Below are 17,322 nucleotides of genomic sequence, written 5' to 3' on the forward strand. Positions count from 1 at the left end.
CCCTTGTGGAGGAGTGAAGGACTACTTGCAGTTGCTGATTCTGTTGTGGAAGTTGTGTAAAATCTTATTTAGAAAGGTGTGCAGTTGGAAAACTGCCCTTGCTTGCTATCTCTTTGCAGGTTTCCTCTCCCACCCATGTTTCTGTGCAAAGTACGTCATAATGAAAATGGTGCTCTTGGTTCATACTTCGTTGTGTCAACAAGCGAGATGCTAATAGAGTGGCATGCTTTTTAGTGTTGTATTATAGTTTCTAGGTAGAATTGTAGAACCATTAAAGTTAGAAAAGACCTCCAAGATCAAGTCTGCCCTTTCACAGAACACCACCATGTCAACTGAATCATAGCACTAAGTGCCACATCCCATAGTTTCTTGAACACTTCCAGGGATCGTGACTCCACCACTTCCTGGGATGCCCATTCCAATGCTTAGCCACCCTTTCAGTGAAGAAATTCTTCCTTACTTCAAACCTGAACCTCCCCTGGCACAGCTTGAAGTGCTTTCTTCTTGTCCTGTTGGTAGTTTCCTGGGAGAAGAGGGCAGCCCCCACCCTACTACAACTTCCTTTCAGATAGTTGTAGAGAGCATTAAGGTCTCCCCTGAGCCTCCTTTTCTCCAGGCTAAAAAAACCCAGCTCCCTCAGCCACTCATGATACGAGTTACTCTTTAGACCTTTCACCAGCTTTGTTGCCCTTCTCTGGACACACTCCAGCACCTCAATGTCTTTCTTGTAGTGAGGGGCCCAGAACTGAACACAGTACTGAAGGTGCAGCCTCACCAGTGCCAAGTACAAAGCGACAATCCCTTCACTGGTCCTGCTGGCCACACTATTTCTGATATGGGCCAGGATGCCATTGGCCTTCTTGGCCACCTGGGCACACTGCTGGCTCATGTTCAGTCATCTGTCAACCAGCACCTCCACGTCCTTCTCCAGTGGGCAGCTTTCCAGTCCACTCTGCCCCCACTGTGTAGCACTGCCTGGGATTGTTGTGACTGAGGTGCAGGATCTGACACTTCATCTCTTTAAACCTCATACTGTTGGCCTTGCCTGTCCAGATCCCTCTGGAAGCCCCAGTAGTGACCAGATGCCAGCTGGATGTGGCACAATTCACCACTGCTCTCTGGGCCCCACTGTCCAGCCAGTTTTTAATCCAGTTGGGAGTGCACCTATCTAAGCCATGGGTTGCCAGCTTCTCCAGGAGAATGCTGTGGGAGACAGTGTCAAAGGCTTTACTTAAGTCCAGGCAGACATCATCCACAGCCTTTCCCTCCTCTTCTAGGCAGATCACCTGGTTCTAAAAGGAGATCAGGTTTGTTAGGCAGGACCTGCCCTTCCTAAACCCCTACTGGCTGGGCCTGATCCCTTGGTTGCCCTGTGTATGCTGCATGATGATACTCACGGTGATCCGTTCCATAACCTTCCCTGGGACTGAGGTCAGGCTGACTGGCCTGTAGTTCCCCAGATCCTCCTTCCAGCCCTTCTTGTAGACAGGCACCACACTGGCCAATCTCCAGTCATCTGGGACCTCCCTGCTTGACCAGGACTGATGGTAAGTGATGGTGAGTGGCTTGGAGAGCTCTTCTGCCAACTCCCTTAGTACCCTTGGGTGGATCCTATCCAGCCTGGTAGACTTGTGAGTGTCCGAGTGACACAGCAGGACACTAACTGCTTCTTCTGGATTGCAGGGGGTCTATTCTGCTCGTTGTCCCTGTCTGCCAGCTCAGGGGACCAGTTGAGCTGAGGATATCCAGTCTTTCTCGTAAAGACTGAGGAAAAGAAAGGCATTAAGTATCTCAGCCTTTTTCTCATCCTTGGTGACAATGTTCCTCTCTGCGTCCAATAAAACAGGGAGATTTTTGTTCTTCCTCCCTGTGTTGTTAATGTATTTATAAAACTACTTCTTATTATCTTTCACAGAAGTGGCCAGATTGAGTTCTAGCTGAGCTTTTGCCTTTTCAACTTTCTCTCTACATGACCTAACAACATCCCTGTACTCTTTCTGGGTTGCCTGCCTCTTCTTCCAAAGGTCATAAAAATCCCTTTTTTTCCCCTGATTTCCAGCAAAAGACAGGAACAAACTAGGTAACAGTTTCAGATTGCAGGAGTCTGGTGCGGTCCATAAATATTTGGTTTCTTACCTAATTGTCAGCATTTTAATGGACAGGGAAGCATCAGACATGCTAATAGGTTTTGTTTTGGAAGAGACTTGCTCCTACCAGCATGCCACCCTGTGTGGCCAGTACTGCAAGATATGTGTATGTTCAGCATGTGATTAAAACATTAAACAGGCATAGGGCTCTTTGAAGTATGTAAATACTTCTGAGATTTCCCTTTCCTTTTCACTGTGTGTATAATGAGAATATCCAGTTCTGTGTCTAGAAGTGGTGAGTGAAAAGGGATGGATTTAAAATGCTGCACTGAGGGTAGAAGTCAGTGCTGTAATAACCTTTAGTCAGCGAATAAGTTGCTGTGAGAGAATAGACACAGACTTCAGAAACAGTTCTTGAAACTGAATGCCTGGAATAATATGTGATGACTCTGCACTCCCCCTCCAGGCTGTACAGCATTTAAAAAAATATGTGCTGAAAAACCTTTGTACCCCTGCAAAAAAAGGCAGAAGGATTTCTGCTGTGTGTTTTAGTCCTGCTGAGTCAGTTTAAGCATCCAGGTCAGGTTTCACCTGCCTGCAGTTAAATTTTGTTCAGTTCTTGCAACCTTCTTAAAAACCTCTGTGGTATTTGGTTGGTTTTGTCAGAACAACTTGCAAAGGATTTGATGATAGCTGAAAAAGCTGATGTTCCCGGGCACAGGCTAGTGTCAGATCTTAAACTATGGAAGCTCAACGGGTTATAGTGAGTAAAGAAAAGGGATAACTGCTGTACTGCTTTATTAAGCATTTAGTTGTCATCTTGGGCTTCTGATTGATCATTTTGATGCAATGGGGAAATGCAAGATGAGAAGTGCTGTTTCTCTTCACCCAGCTACTTTGAGACAAGATCAACTAAATAAGTTGCTGGAAAAGCTCCTGAGGTGCAGCATCTTAAGCATTTCAGTTGGACAGATTATCCACATGCAACTCTGAAAAATGAAGTCTCTTTGCTGTGAACTGTAACTGGCTCATGACTGGTGTGCTTGAACTGTGAACAGAGCAAGCTGGGGCTGTCTGCACCAGCTTATACAGAGAGGCCTGAGGAAGCACTTAGAAACAAAACATCACTTCTTCAGGAGCTTGTGTTTGTACAGGCACCAGCCTGGATCAGAGACATAGCGGGAAGGTTCGTGTTCACCACTTGCTGAGATGGATAGAGGGAAAAACTACAGTTGACTAAGCTGTGGAGCAGCTGGGAGGGTTTAGACTTCCATCCAACTCTAGCCTTGAAAGGCTCTCTGCAGACACTGTTAATTTAATTTTGTGACTGCTTTTCATGTGTATTTCTCTGACCTGCATTCATAGCCCAGAGCTTGAGTTTTGAAAGAATTTAGGGTGGTAATTTACAGCCAGTTTATATTCCAAGTCCTCTCAACAATAATTTATGTACCACTGCAGATTAAACCCACAGCTTCCTTATTCATATGGATGTTCTTAAGTTGCCCTCTCCTAGTTGCCATAGCTTGTCACAAGGCAAACTTTAAAATGACAGCCATGAGATCAAATGGTTGATCAGTCTTTCTGCTGCATTGCTTGAATGACTTGTATGCATTGCGTCAGGGGGGAGGCAACAGGGGGGATGGCAGGAGAGCTGTAGAGGTTTTTTGAGGGTTCAGAACTAGCTGTGTAAAGATTAACATAGAAGGAAAAGCTATGCAGTCACCTGTGGGCTGGTTCAGATCTGAGACTGAGATTTGGTGACTCCTGAAGGAAAAATCCCATCATCATACCCATAGGTCATGCAGTACTGCATCAGTGGGACTAGCTCACTTAGAGACAGAAACAATAAAGCACCTAGAGGGGAGGTCAACAGTGTAGGTGTGTGTACTTCAGGCTCTAATAAGCAGGTGGACCTTTGAGTTTACTTTAGTGCTTATTGGTGTATTTGGAGAAAACTGATCCAGCTCAAAACTCCAGTGAACATAATTAGCTGCAAATATCTCATAACTGTTAATACTGTACAGGATACATCCCTACTTGATTCATTGTGTGTTGCGGGATGTATTGGTAGCATTTCCTTACCTTGCAATATTTTAGTTTAACTTGGTTGATTTCATAAATGTGAGTATATATATATATACACTTTGCTGGGTTATATTCTTGTCCAAGTGTTCTGTCCTATTATAGGTAGCAGGTGCTCTTTTCTGTAGCTCTCTCTAGTTTTTATGATCTTTTTTTCATTGTTAATTTGTTTTTTCTCCTTAGTTTTCAAACCTTTTGACAGCTGAGTGCCAAGAAGTCCAAGAGTGAGATGTTTTTGTTTGTGCAGTGGTTTGTGGGTTTTGTTTTTTGTTTTTTTGGGTTTTTTTCTGTAGTATTGTCCTACAGATTTAATTTTAGGTGAGGTTTTGAAGAGTGTCTTCCAGAGTGGAGAAAAGTAAAGGACATCTGCCTGGAATCTGTGTCAGGGGGGTGATCTTTAGGAATCGCCAGATTCCTTAGGATCAGTCAGACCTCTTTAGTTTATGTGAGGAACATACCAAACACATTGTGGGTAGAATGAACGTATTCACAGAGAGTAAGAGACCAGTGTCCAAGGACAGCTTTTCTTCAGTGTGTTATATTAGAGCATTGCAGAGAGCACTTGGCAGTTGGGGTGGATGTGCATACACGTAGGAAGGAGGCTGAAGCTTTTTGATTTGGTGATGCTGGTCAGGAATGACAATTGCAGCACCTAATTAGTCACCTCTGCTTCCTCAGCGAGGCTTTCAATGTAGCTTATAGACAAAGGGTTTCCTCAAGCACTCATTTTTGTCCCAGTTAGGACTCTGCTCTTGGTTAGTGTATAGATGAGCCTGTTCCCCTAAAAATGGATCAGAGGAATCAGTTGGAGACTCTCTTTCTCGTAACCTCAAATTCTTTTTTTGTTATTTTTTTTCCTCCTCCCCTCCCCTCAGGAGTCTGGTGAATACCCTCCTTTTCACCTGCTTTCCAGTTGTGTCACAGAGGAACCAGTGGAAATCAATTCAGCTGTATTTTGCTGTCTGACTAGGTCTTTGCAAATGATTCACCAAGTGAATCCTTGACGGGTGGAGTGAATCCTCACACTGCTCAGCTGAATTACTGCAGCTGTTCATCTAGGGATGCAGAAGTGCTGCTAGTGCTCTTACCTGGCTCTCTTCACCTACCTGTATCTTTTGTCAAAGATGTTACATGGATTCAGACTTCAGCTTGGGCTTCTGCAGCCTGGGTACAAGTCTTTAGCGGTGACTGGGTGAATAATAATGCTTAGGAGTTCTCAGGATATCTATCCAGCTAGGAATGGGGCAAAGGGCAGAGGGGGGAAGAAACTACATCTGCGGCCTGTAGCTGTGCTGGAAAACTGCATCAGAAAGTTCATGTCTGACCTTCTGGGAGATGATATAGAGACTCAGAAAAAAGCTCCACCATTGGCATTGTGTCCACCAGGAGCTGTGATAACCACTGTGGTGGCAAAACAGTCAGGGAGTACCTGCAAGCTGTGAGGTTCTCTGCATAGAGGGTGCATGTCTGATACCTTGAGTGTGTGCGTGGCCTAGTGTGGGAGGCACACTGGCAAGTGGGCAGGTAAACCTGCACTGAAGGCAGGCCTCCCCAGATTGGCTTTTTGGCCAGCAGCCCTGTGGTGATTTGGAAAATCCTGCATCTGTTCACACATGCGCTATTGGCATTCTTAGTGATGCTTCCCAGCCCAAAACAAAGCTGATGGAACTTACTGCAGTTTTTGATGGATAGGTCTCTGCTCTGGGGCACTTGTGGGATCATCACTGTCTCTGAAAGCATCCTGGAGTCATGATAGGGCCAAAGATATGGTGTAAAAGTTCTACTGAGTTCCAACTTGTGTGCTGCTCTGATTTCCATTCTGCTGGTTATTGTGCTGAGTACTTGCTCACCTCTTTGAAAGGAGAGATTGCTGCCTTCTGTAGACCAAGATCATTTTTTCCAAACTGAATCCAGTGTCTGGGTAATTAAATTGCTGTGTAACAAAATGGCTAACAGCCTGGTGTCATTAGTCTACCTGTTTTTACACGAAGCCTAGACCTATCAAGAGTACTGTGCTTAAAAGTAAGAAATTTTAGCTTTTTCAGAGAAAAGTCAACACTCAGACCTGGTACCTAAAAGGCTTGGCTTCCTTAATCTGCCAAAAATATCTCATTAGTCAGTTTTCCTGGTAAGTCTTTATTGTTTTTGAACTAAGGGGCTTCCTGAGGCTCTGGGTTTTTCCAGAGACTGCTGAAAGAGTATTGCTAGCCATGTGAATAAGGAGGGCACTCAGTGGGAGCAGAGCAGTGTCAAATGTGCCCACAGAGGAGCTCCTGAACCCTCACTGTAAATGTTAGCAGAAGGACAGGTGAATAATCACCTTGTTGAATATACAATTGAAATAAGTATGCACTGTTGAACTCTTTGGCTTTCAGCTCCTGCAGGCAAATAGGGCTCTCTTTGAGCCTTTGTGCCGGAAAGGAAGGGCCACTGTGTTCTTGCAGAATTTGGCTGCATTGCAACAAACCTGATTACTGATGCCCAGGCATACTTTGATTGATGCACAGATGAAATTACTGTTGGGAGTGGCTTTTGGGGTGACGTTCCACGTACAATGATGTCAGCAAAAGATTTTAAAAAATTCAGGTGTGGCATAATCTGCCAATTAAACTGATTAGTGCTGTGCCTGAGTCTTGAGAAGGAGCTCCGACTGCAGCCGCGCTTGTGAAAGGCTTTTATTTCGTGCCTTTGGCTCACTTGTACGAGACTTTTTACCTTGTACCTTCTCTGCAGCACGCTGTAGATTGAGGTAGGATACCATACCAAGGGCTAAGTTCTAGCTCAGCTTTCTTCCTATCAGGAGAAATCTGTTACCAGCTCACAAATGTCCCTGACCACTTGAAAGCTGTGACCCTGGAAGACGTCCTGCGACTCCCGTGGGATCAGCATGGAATGCATTGCTGCTCTGTTGGCAGAAGTGAAAGCTAGCCAGGAGGCAATGCAGGCTGGGCAGAAGGAATTAAAGCATGATATGGAAACATCTCAGAAGGATATCAGAACGGTGTTAGCATTGCAAAGGAGCCAGCAGCAGGTGAAAGAAAATCTCACAGCAGAGATGAAGTCTAGTCACTTGGATATAAGAACTGTGCTTGAGGAAATTCAGCGAGTAAGAGAAGAAATGGAAGCTCGATTAAATACTCAGGCTGATCTGGTCTTACTGATCAAAGAAGTGAGCACCAATTTAACGTGTGTAGACAAGGCTTTCCGGAAAATGGAGGAGAGGCAGAAAGTTTTTACCAGCCTGCATCTTCCCACAAGAGAAAATGTTGAGCAAGGATTTTTCTTTGAAAAATGTTTACACCAGATGCACATTGGTTTTGAAAAACCTGTGGAAGCTAACAGTCTGGATGAGGAATGTGAAAAGAAGGTGCTTGGGGGTAAGACTATTATGACTGCAAGTGTGGGGAGACAAGTGAGGTTGTTTCCACTTGTTTGCTTGTCCAGAATTTTGTTTAGGCTATTTGGAATGCTTATAGGAAATGTAATTTTTTTAAAAAATTGAATCTCTTTTAAACAAGAGTTTCTAGTTAGTGTAGGCATCACTACACAGACCTTCCTAGTAGATGATAAGCAAAGGAAGGCTTTGACTTGATTCTGCAAACCAAAAAGGTGGGTGATAGATTTTTCATCTGGTAATCCAGCAACAGTGCACAAGATAGGGAGGCTCAGGAAACCAGTGGGACCTGAGGCAGCCAGCCTTACAAATACTATTTCAACTACAGGACAGAAGACCCAGCACTTAAATGTAATTTTATGGAGCACACCCTGTGTACTGACAGTTGTGTACTTCTTACTTTTCTATGGCTATTAACCACAGAAGCTGTGTATGGGAAAAAGTTTGCTTAATGGAAAAGTTTGGCATGGGTTTATTGCTCTCCCGAGTGAACTAGAGTTGGCTGCTGTGCCATCCATATAGTGACTGTAGAGGGAGTGAGAGGGTTTGTGGACTTTTTCCAAGGTCCAGATCAAGTCTTCTGTGAATGATTCCATGATCAAAAGGCTTAGTCTTTGTAAAACCACTGTCCAGTTACTTTGTTACATGCTGTACTTGCAGATCTGATTCTAGTCTTCAGAAATTAAACTTTGCAACTAGATTGGGTACAGTGGTTTTGAGCGTGTTGGTGAGGAGGGTGGAAATTGTTCTGGTTTACAAGTGTGACTGTATAAAGGTGACAGGTAAACAGACCAAAGTAAGGACGACTGGGGCTGGTAACCAATACTGTCTTCAGTTTAGACTATTGTTAATGTGGTGGTATCAGTAATTAGGCTCTTTTTTGTTTTGATGAAAGCATGGCTTTTGTTTTGACACCACCGCATGCCTTCTATACACATCTGGAAATGATCTGTCATTGCCCAGAGGTATGTAGGCCATAAATAAGCACTGGAGTGTCGGTGGTGTTAATCTGTAAAGGCAGTTCATGCTACAGAGGGTTCATGCTTTTCAGCATTTGAAGTGGCTCTGTATACACATGTCTATGATAAAATTGCCAACAGGAATGTCACTAAATTTTCCCTTCATGCATGCTTTTTGTTCTGATTTTGTTTAGTATAGTATCAGGGGTTGTCTTGCTTGGATGCTTGAATGAGCTTCTAGCAAAATACATGGTGGTCTGGGCAGCACGATAAAAGCAGTGGTATGAGACTGACAAGAGTGATAAGGGGTGGCTGGACTGTGGAAACCGGGAATATCTTGAGTCTTGTTATTCTGGGTTAGTTCTTGTATCACTGAATTTAAATGAAGTAGCTGCATTAGGTAACTGTGTGATGCAATTTTTTCCCAGAGTGAAAATTGTCTGCAAACATTTGTTCAAGTTTAATGCTGCTCTGTCAGAGTCTTAAAAATGGATGTAAAACTCATTTCAAATATTTAATTAAATTACTGCATTAGTAGCTGTATCAGTGAATTTTCCCAGTTATCTTAAATCAAGAAGAATGCTCTAGTTCTCTTATCATAAGTGGAGCATTCAGGAGGGGAGGTGGAATATTTGAGAGAGTAGGAGTATGTAAGCCAGTAGAGAAGGGAAGAGCCGATTATTCACGCTTGTTCTCTAGTCTATGCTCTTCCCCCTGCCTTGGTTGTTGTCTCTTGTGATTTTTCAGTGACCTTCAGAAGGTAACCAGTATTTTCCTAGACACAGTGTATCCATAAGATGTTTGGAAATTTGACATGGTTGCATTTAAGTGTGAATTGTCATTGATGAAAAGACGTCTGCTCAAAGGACATTGTTACGCTGAACAGTGAGAAAAGAAGGTGGTCATGTTAGCGAAAATGGTTGTAAAAATAAGCTAACTAGAACTGGTACCCAAGCTTGATCATTTATATTTTGATTTGGGGTTTCATGCCGATATACCTTTCAACAGCTCTACTATTAAGCTGCAAGATGGAATGGTTTTTATTAAAAAAATATCCTTTAAAAGTCCACATCTCTGAGCAGAAGTGTAGGGAAATCTCAAAGAATACAAGGGCATCTGAACATGATAAAGCAATATGCTGACAATTCTCTAACTAGCAGAAAATCTTGTCTTGAGAGAATTTATTTGGAAAATTAATAGACACAGGAGGCATTTTATACCCAGCTCAGTAAGAAAGGCAAAGAGGACATCAGTATTTTGAACAGGAAACTTGTTTTCAAACCTTTGAATACAAGTGGAGGCTGTGGAAGATGGATGTATTAATGCAATAGTCGATGTGCCAGCTAGACTAACCTTAACTGACAATCAAAGCTTTTGTTACTAATACTGTTTCCAGTTGTGAGATTGAACCTTAGACTGCTGAAACTAGTCTAGAGTCACTTGACAACCTTCAAACCTGGTGCTTGGGCTGTAGAAAGGACTGCTTCTACTTGGTTCGTTTGTCCCCTGTGTTTCTGCATGTTCCTATTTGTTTTTCCAGATCTCACCGCTCAGGTTTTTTCACTTTATCATGAAGAAATCTTGTTAAACTGAAACTGTACAAAGTAATCTGCTTAGATGTCTTCATTAAATTGCCAAGGGATACTTATCTATTGCATCACCCTTTGATTTCAAGAGTGTTTGTTCATTCCCTTTGTGATCAAACGGGGAAGACTGGCCCTATCTGCGCAGCAGTATTGTATTCCCTTTCCAGTCTGAAGGCAGTAGAGAAACCTGTAACCTACACAGTGTTTACGAGTGAGGTGCTGGATTATGTAACGTGGCTTCCTCTGACATGAAATGATTGTGTACTGTGAAGGGATTGAGGTTGCCACATAACTAGGAATATTGTCAACAGTGTAGGTTCTGTACTGTGAATATATATTGAAATATATTACATTTTAGAGCTTTTTTAAAGTCTTGTGACTGAAATTGCTGGCACTAAGAAATGCTGCAAGATCTCCGCGTAATACAGTGCAGACCTGAACTGCAGAGAGAGGAGTTTTTACAACTAGAATTTTAAAAGGAAGGAAACTAGCAAAGTAAATGGAGGGAAAATGATTTGGTATTTAGCAGTAGTTTAAAGTGCAGGAAATATGAAATCCATGTTGCAAAGCAAAGTGGACAATTCTTAGTTAGAAATAGGTTACTGGATAGCTAGGATGACAGAGAGCTTGCATTTTCTAAAAATATTTGTTCAAAGTGCAGTGAGAAAAGTATGCTGAAAAGTATGCCACAGAGTGCATAAAGGTGAGGATGAAAACCAAACACTGTATCCAAGGTTATGGTGCCAGAAATTAACATGGCGGATGATAGTGCCTGCTCTGCAGTGCTAGTGAAATAACTCTTTCTCCTAGTTAGTATTTCAGGAAGTGTTTGTATGAATTTTTAACTACTTTCTTTTGTACCTGACCTTTGGTGAGTTTTCAACATAAAATGCATATTAATCAGTTGTTGTTGTTGTTGTTCTAGTTGACAAGGGCAAGCAGCGGAGTGCCAAGAGCTCGTGCATACAGACTCAAGCCTCCACAGATGCATGTTCACCTGGCACGAAAGCAGCAGAGTTAACACAGTACAAAACAAAATGTGAGACTCAAAGTGGAATCATCCTGCAGCTGAAAAAATTCCTGACATCCAGTAACCAGAAGTTTGAAGCATTAACAGTTGTCATCCAGCACCTGCAGTCTGAGGTAAAAACTCACAGCCCATCAATTTTAGCTTCAGTTTTTTGAACCTTCTCAACAAGGGCTTCAGAAAATATTAATATACCGATACCTAAAATCTGTGCTCCCATTCCAGTGGTTTCTGTTTTCCTCTGAAGGTGATGCTCCTGGCATCAGTTGGATAGAAGAGGAAAAGCATGCCTCTAGGCTTTATGGCCTCTTTGCAGCTTCACCTGCTTTTTAGAAGAGAAGTTTTTAAATGTTTGTGATCAAAGACTCCTTCAGGTTTGAGTGTGTACTTCAAGTTCTGCCCTTGAAGGAAAGATTAGTTTCAACAGATAAGCTGCATGACCTTGCTTTCTCACCTGACATTGGATGGAAGAGTATATAAGGAGTAGTACACTTTTGAGCTACTCAGAATAAAGGCTGAGTTGCTATGGTTTTATTTATTGAATCCTCCATTGTCGGTGGTGTCTTAATACAGATATGCACCTGGAATTAGAGTGGAATAATCTGATGTGGTTTAATGTTTATTTGTTCTAGTCTGTTTGAAATACATAATAACCTAATCAGTTTGATACTACAGTAGAAACAGTCTACTTTGAAAACTTTTGAGAAAAGAAAAATCTGAAGTTAAGGAAATTGCAACACGAATTTACACTGCACAACTGATGCAGGCTTTAATAACAGTTTCTCTTGTATTTATAACTAATGCTCTAATATTGGTATCAATTTCATTTCAACTGTTCCAATATGTGGTGATTTTACACTCTGGTATACAAAAAAGTACTGAGTTGTCTTAGTATGCTGCTAGAAATGTAACATTCTCTTCTTGTGGGATGATATCTGCTCACTTTCATTTAATCTAAAAGTACTGCATTTAACTCCAAGTTTGGCTCAAGGCTAAGAGCAGTGGCTCTTAGCCAGTTTTCTTGCATTGGTTTTGTTGGTTTTTTTAAACTCTTAGTTGGCACACCTTTCTCTGCTAAGGAACTAGTTTAAGATCTTCAAAGCAATTTGATATATGACTTTTGAATGCCTGTCATCCGACAATATTGGGAAATTTATGTGTGAAATTGTCACTGCTTAACTGTGCAGTCTTCTAATTATTGTATAAGCACACTGATTTTTGGTAACTTTTATAATTAAATGTCTTGGCCTTAGTTTCTTCTCTCAAATATTTTGTATTGTAACATGTTAAAGTTCACAAATACTTTATACATGTCATGTTTAGTGAGAAGAAGCCTGTCATACAAATTTGCTTCTTCTAGGCTATTTTACAAGTTGCTTAGCCTAAATGTGATTTTTTTTGTAAGAATTAATGGGATTTTTAGTTAAAGAAAAAGTGGTGTTGAAGATAGAGGGAAGAGAGAACTGCATGGAGGAGACTAGTAATTTTACTAGTGTTTTGCAGATGGAAGGAAAAATATTTCTGTCAAATTGTATAAAATTAGTTATCTTGGACAGTTAAATCTGAGCACATGAAACTGAGCTAGATATGACATACTGATGTATTTTCATGTCATTTATAGGTATTGAGGTTGCTCTCTCCTTTTCCTGGCATAAGACAATATTTGCTGAAGAGTCACTTTTTTATATTGTGTACATACCATACCATAGGGATGAGAAGGACTCTCCTGCTGTGGTGGTGTAAGGAATACTCAGAATCTGTTAGTTAGCTGGGGGTAACATCCTGAAGGATTTATATATATTAGGGAACACTGTGAAGAGTTGTTTTGGTTTTGTTTGCTGGTTTGGCGTTTTTTTCCTTTAGCGTGAAGTATGGCATCTGGTATAACTAACTTAATCTCAGCTGCCCATAGGATTATTTTTCTGAAGTATCTCTTGGAGATCCCTTTGATGTAGTTTTCAAACTCTTTGGATAAACTCAGGGAGAAACCAGAAGTTAGGTTTTATCATGAGGCAGGATCTCATAGGTTCACTGCTGCAGAGCCAACCTAAAGTAGCTTCAGCTTTTCTGGTTCAAAAAAAAAATATCACGCTTAGCTGATTTAATGAGAAACAAAGCTGTGCTTCCACTCTTCCCACTGTAAGTGACACAATGCAATGTAAGCCTAAGAAACAGCTTGCTGGAACCAGAGAAAAGACCTGCCCTTGAATTCTCTGGTGCTGGTCTGTCCCTACAGAAGGCTGATTCAGTTTGCAGAAAGATAAACCAGCCAAAGAGAGCATTTCTTTGCCAGGTTGTGATGTGGACTGTAGAAACGTGCGGTCAGAGTTGGTGTGAGGGTGAAATGGGGTCAGGGACTGGCCTGGCCAAATGGAGAAAAGAGCTGGAGTGAGCAGAGTGGTCACTTTAAGGCTGGGCAACCCTGCCCAAGCATCTTGGCAAAATCTGCCCTGGCCTCTCCCGCTTTCCCTCCAAAGCTGAAGTTCCCAAGAGGTAATTTGGCTGTTAGATTTGTTTGGTTTACTTTCATGTTTGAGGGTTTTTTCCCCAAGAGTTCCTAATGTATTTCTGCAAAAAAGTTTGAAATTGCTTCTTCTGAGCTCGTCTGAAGTGGAATATAGCTGTGAATGAAATCAGGACTTGCTGGCAATGACTTCTGTCAAAAGTGCAGTCAGCCTGTCTGGAGGGAAGGTGAGAGGCTGCAGTCAAAGGGTTAAATGGGATTGAGCAATGCTGTTGTGCTGTTTCTAGCTGAGCAGGAATCTCTCCAAACGCTGCCTGAGCTCAAACCTGTTTGTTGCAAGGGTTACCTTGGAGCTGTCAATAGTAACACCTGTGTCTAATAAAACGTTCACACTTGAGCTGCCAAGTGTCTCTTTGGGGAGGGGCCGGGTGTCTCTGCTTAGCTACCTCCATCAAGGCTTTTCTGAAAAAAAAAAATGTAAAAAGCTGATTTCTACCTCAGAGGAGCTATTGATACACTGAGTTAATGCTAGATGGAAATTCTCTTGGCGTCCAAAATAGTTGATGGTCGTGAACGATGTGGCTGATGAGAACACAGAGTTTTTCCATTGTTGGACAGCTCTGTGTGTGCTGGCAGTGACAGAAACACGTGTCAAACTGCAGGCTAATCACAAAAGCAAGTTTAGTCTTTCTAGACTACTGTGCTTCCCTTGATCCCCTGGTAATTCGTGTGACTTCATGACTATTTTCCTGTGTTTTAAATTCAAACAAGAAAGGAAAAGTGGCAATACAGAGGAAATGGTGAAACTGGCCGTTTACAATAAGCTCATGAAGTGCCAAGAAAGCGGTTTTCTGGTAACCCTTAACTGTGCTGAGCTCTGAAATTAGCACTGCTGCATTTGAGTTGATCTTTTAATTTCCACTACTATTAATTTTCCTTATTAATTTTGAATTTATTTCTTGTCCCTTCAGTAACAGGTCTTGTTCACCAAGGCTTTAAATACATGGTTAGCATGTCTGTGGTAAGTCAGGCTGGGGATGCCTGCAGCCCTGCCCTCTCTTCCCTTGCCCCCGTGTATGCACAGGCTTCTTTGGGAAGGCAGTTCAGACATCTAATTCAGAAAGAGGGAAGAGGAATTATTATGGGTCTAGTTCTATAGGTGTGTCCATTCCCAAAGTGTTATGGGTATGTCCCATATGTGGTTCACTGTGGCAAGGACTGAGAGTGAAGAACCACCAGTGCTGGGGTGGGGTGGGAACATATGCCCGAGAGATCTGCAGCTGTGGCTGGAAGCCAAATGCTCCCTTTAGAAGTAAAACAAACAGAAAAGTACATCAGCAGCTAATATGGCTGGGGCTGTGGCAGCTCCTGCCTGAAGCTTTCCTTCTTGCCTCCTGAGCAGTGCTCAGCTTCTTCCCCTCCTCAGGGCTGGCTCCACAAAGCTGTGTGAACCCTGCAGCTGGGCTGTTGGAACCTCCAAACTTACTGTCGTGTCTAAACTTACATCTTTGAGGGTGGAGGGTGTTTGTTTTAGCAACGGGTATTAGCTTGGTTTTAAGTATGGTTTTAAATTTGTCTGTTTAAGGGAGATTTAGCTTTCAAGTGAAAAGGTAATGTATAGTTAGAATGACTTGAATGGCTTTGTAACCGTTCAAAGTGTGAATTGATAGATAATACCTTTCCATCCTCTCACTTTAGTGTGTAAACTCCCACACTCAGAACTCCTCAAGGTGTTTAAAAAATTTAGATGGTAGAATGTTTAATTATTATAAACACCCATTTTTATTCTTCTAATTCAATAAATGCCTCTAATTAAGTGTTTCAAGAACTCTTAACAGGTTTGACTACAGAAATAAGCTTCAGATTTGTGTCTGTGCCACAGGGTAGTACAGAGATGGACAGAAATTAAGTTTCACTGTAGGGCTTCTCTGGGTATGGTTATGAGAAGAGTGGTATTTACAGCTGAAACTTTACTTGGGAAAGTCTGTGGTGCCATCTTCAAGAAGTTTCCTTCATAGAGGAAAAGGCCATTTGAGAGGCTGTAGAGCCTTGACAACAATATGTGGATAACACTAATTGTGGATGTGAGACAGGAAACAACTTGAGGAATTGTGCTAGGAATTGTGTGGCTGAAACAGGCTTCAGTATTTCTAGGAGGAAATAGAAAATAACCATTAGTATATGACCTGCTATAACTGGCATTTCCTGCCATGTGCATGACCGTAAGAGTTGAGATACTAGTTTTCTTGGGAACTTCTTAGCACTTTAAAGAGTAATTATTTCCATTTTGGAATGCATGAACACATGTATTACAAATATTTGTTCTGGTCTTTCTGGCTGTTCAGCAGAAAATGTTTATATGTATCAAATGAGAAATGCATATCTAACTTAAGGAGCAGAAGTACACATTGCATCACTAAACCCCAAACCACATATAGGAAGAGTTTTGGAACTCATAATCTTTTGACCTACAAGTCCAAAATACATTGGCAGACCTGTTGTTTAGGTTAGCTGTCTTTAATTTTTGCTTTTGATTTTTCTAGAACCTAACATAAACCTTAGCCAGTTTTCATTAGAATTTTCATCCCAAATGTATTTCTGCTTTTTAAATCTGACTTCCCAAAATATAGACATAACTTTTTGCAAGAGAGAACAAGGCTATTTAATTTAGATATTTTTGTGTATCTTTAGAGCAAAAAAAGTCATTTAGAAGTCAAAACATAATATCTTGAATTTGTGAAATGCAAGTATTTTCTGTTCAGTCATAGAGAGAATTTGTGTAATAACACAGTGGTTTCCCCCTGTAGAGCAGACTGGTAGGCTGCATCTGACAGGTGGCTGTTGGAAAGCAAGGAAGCTTCAGATAATTGTCAAGGCTCCTATAACATGTGGTGTGGATGAAGAAGAGTATTTTTGGCAACAGATTGAAGATTTGTGTGCTCTAACATCCAGAAAAACATTTTAATCCATTAATTACTGTGAAACTAGGCTCTGATGGAAATAACTTTTAGAGGACGCGTCAGTTAAGCTATTTATTTGGTACACCTGGGTATTCAGAATGGGCTACAGCTGGAGAGAACTGGGAGTCCTGTCCTATAGCTACTCCTAGCAAAAGGTAGTTTGGGAAAAGACACCTTTGACTGAAACAAACTTGGTGTTTCAGGCCACCAGTGTTGCTTTCCACAAAGCAGCTGGTTTTCATGACTACCCTGTTATTTCTTGTAATTATCTTTTTTCCCAAGAAGATGAAGAATTAATGACAGTAGCAAACTAAAGGTACTATTACAAAATATAAGGGAGCAGTTAGTGGAAGAAAGAAAATAACATCTTTCCATCTTGTTTCCCTCTTTTGATCTGTACTACCTTTTTGAGTGAAATTCAAAACAGCCTTAAAAATGCAGTGATGTGAAGAAACAAGTGTAATGTTATGCTCAAGTATTGGTTCTCATAACATTTCTAATAACTTTATAATGGTAATTACAGTTTTATAGATGTGAGAACTTATGCTGTGACAGGATAACTTGTCATAGCAGCATGGTATCTGGTGGAGACTGTGTCATACTCAGATGAGTTGGACTGAGACAGAAACCTTTAGAAAATGCTTAGAAATAAGCAGCTGCTTGGATAAATTAAACTTAATTTTTATGAGATTGGAAGTTTTAAGGGAAAGAAGGAGTCCTTCTATGTGACAAACAAGCACTAATATTGAGTTCAGAAACCTTG

The 17,322-nt window shown here is 41.5% G+C and overlaps 1 protein-coding gene across 5 annotated transcripts in view; it reads left to right on the forward strand.

The window, feature by feature from the left end:
- Positions 1-17,322, forward strand: part of MTUS1 (microtubule associated scaffold protein 1) — a 122,249-nt gene that overhangs the window by 82,707 nt on the left and 22,220 nt on the right. For 4 of the 5 annotated variants that reach the window (XM_071556387.1, XM_071556386.1, XM_071556388.1 and 1 more), the window contains one exon: positions 11,034-11,251. In XM_071556387.1, coding sequence (XP_071412488.1) covers positions 11,034-11,251 — 218 coding nt within the window. Of the gene's footprint in view, positions 1-6,784; positions 7,547-11,033; positions 11,252-17,322 lie in introns of those variants that run through there. The other variant, XM_071556389.1, reaches the window with a different exon arrangement.

Source organism: Pithys albifrons, chromosome 5 (assembly GCF_047495875.1).
Source record: "Pithys albifrons albifrons isolate INPA30051 chromosome 5, PitAlb_v1, whole genome shotgun sequence".
In the NCBI taxonomy this organism is placed as follows: Eukaryota; Metazoa; Chordata; class Aves; order Passeriformes; family Thamnophilidae; genus Pithys; species Pithys albifrons.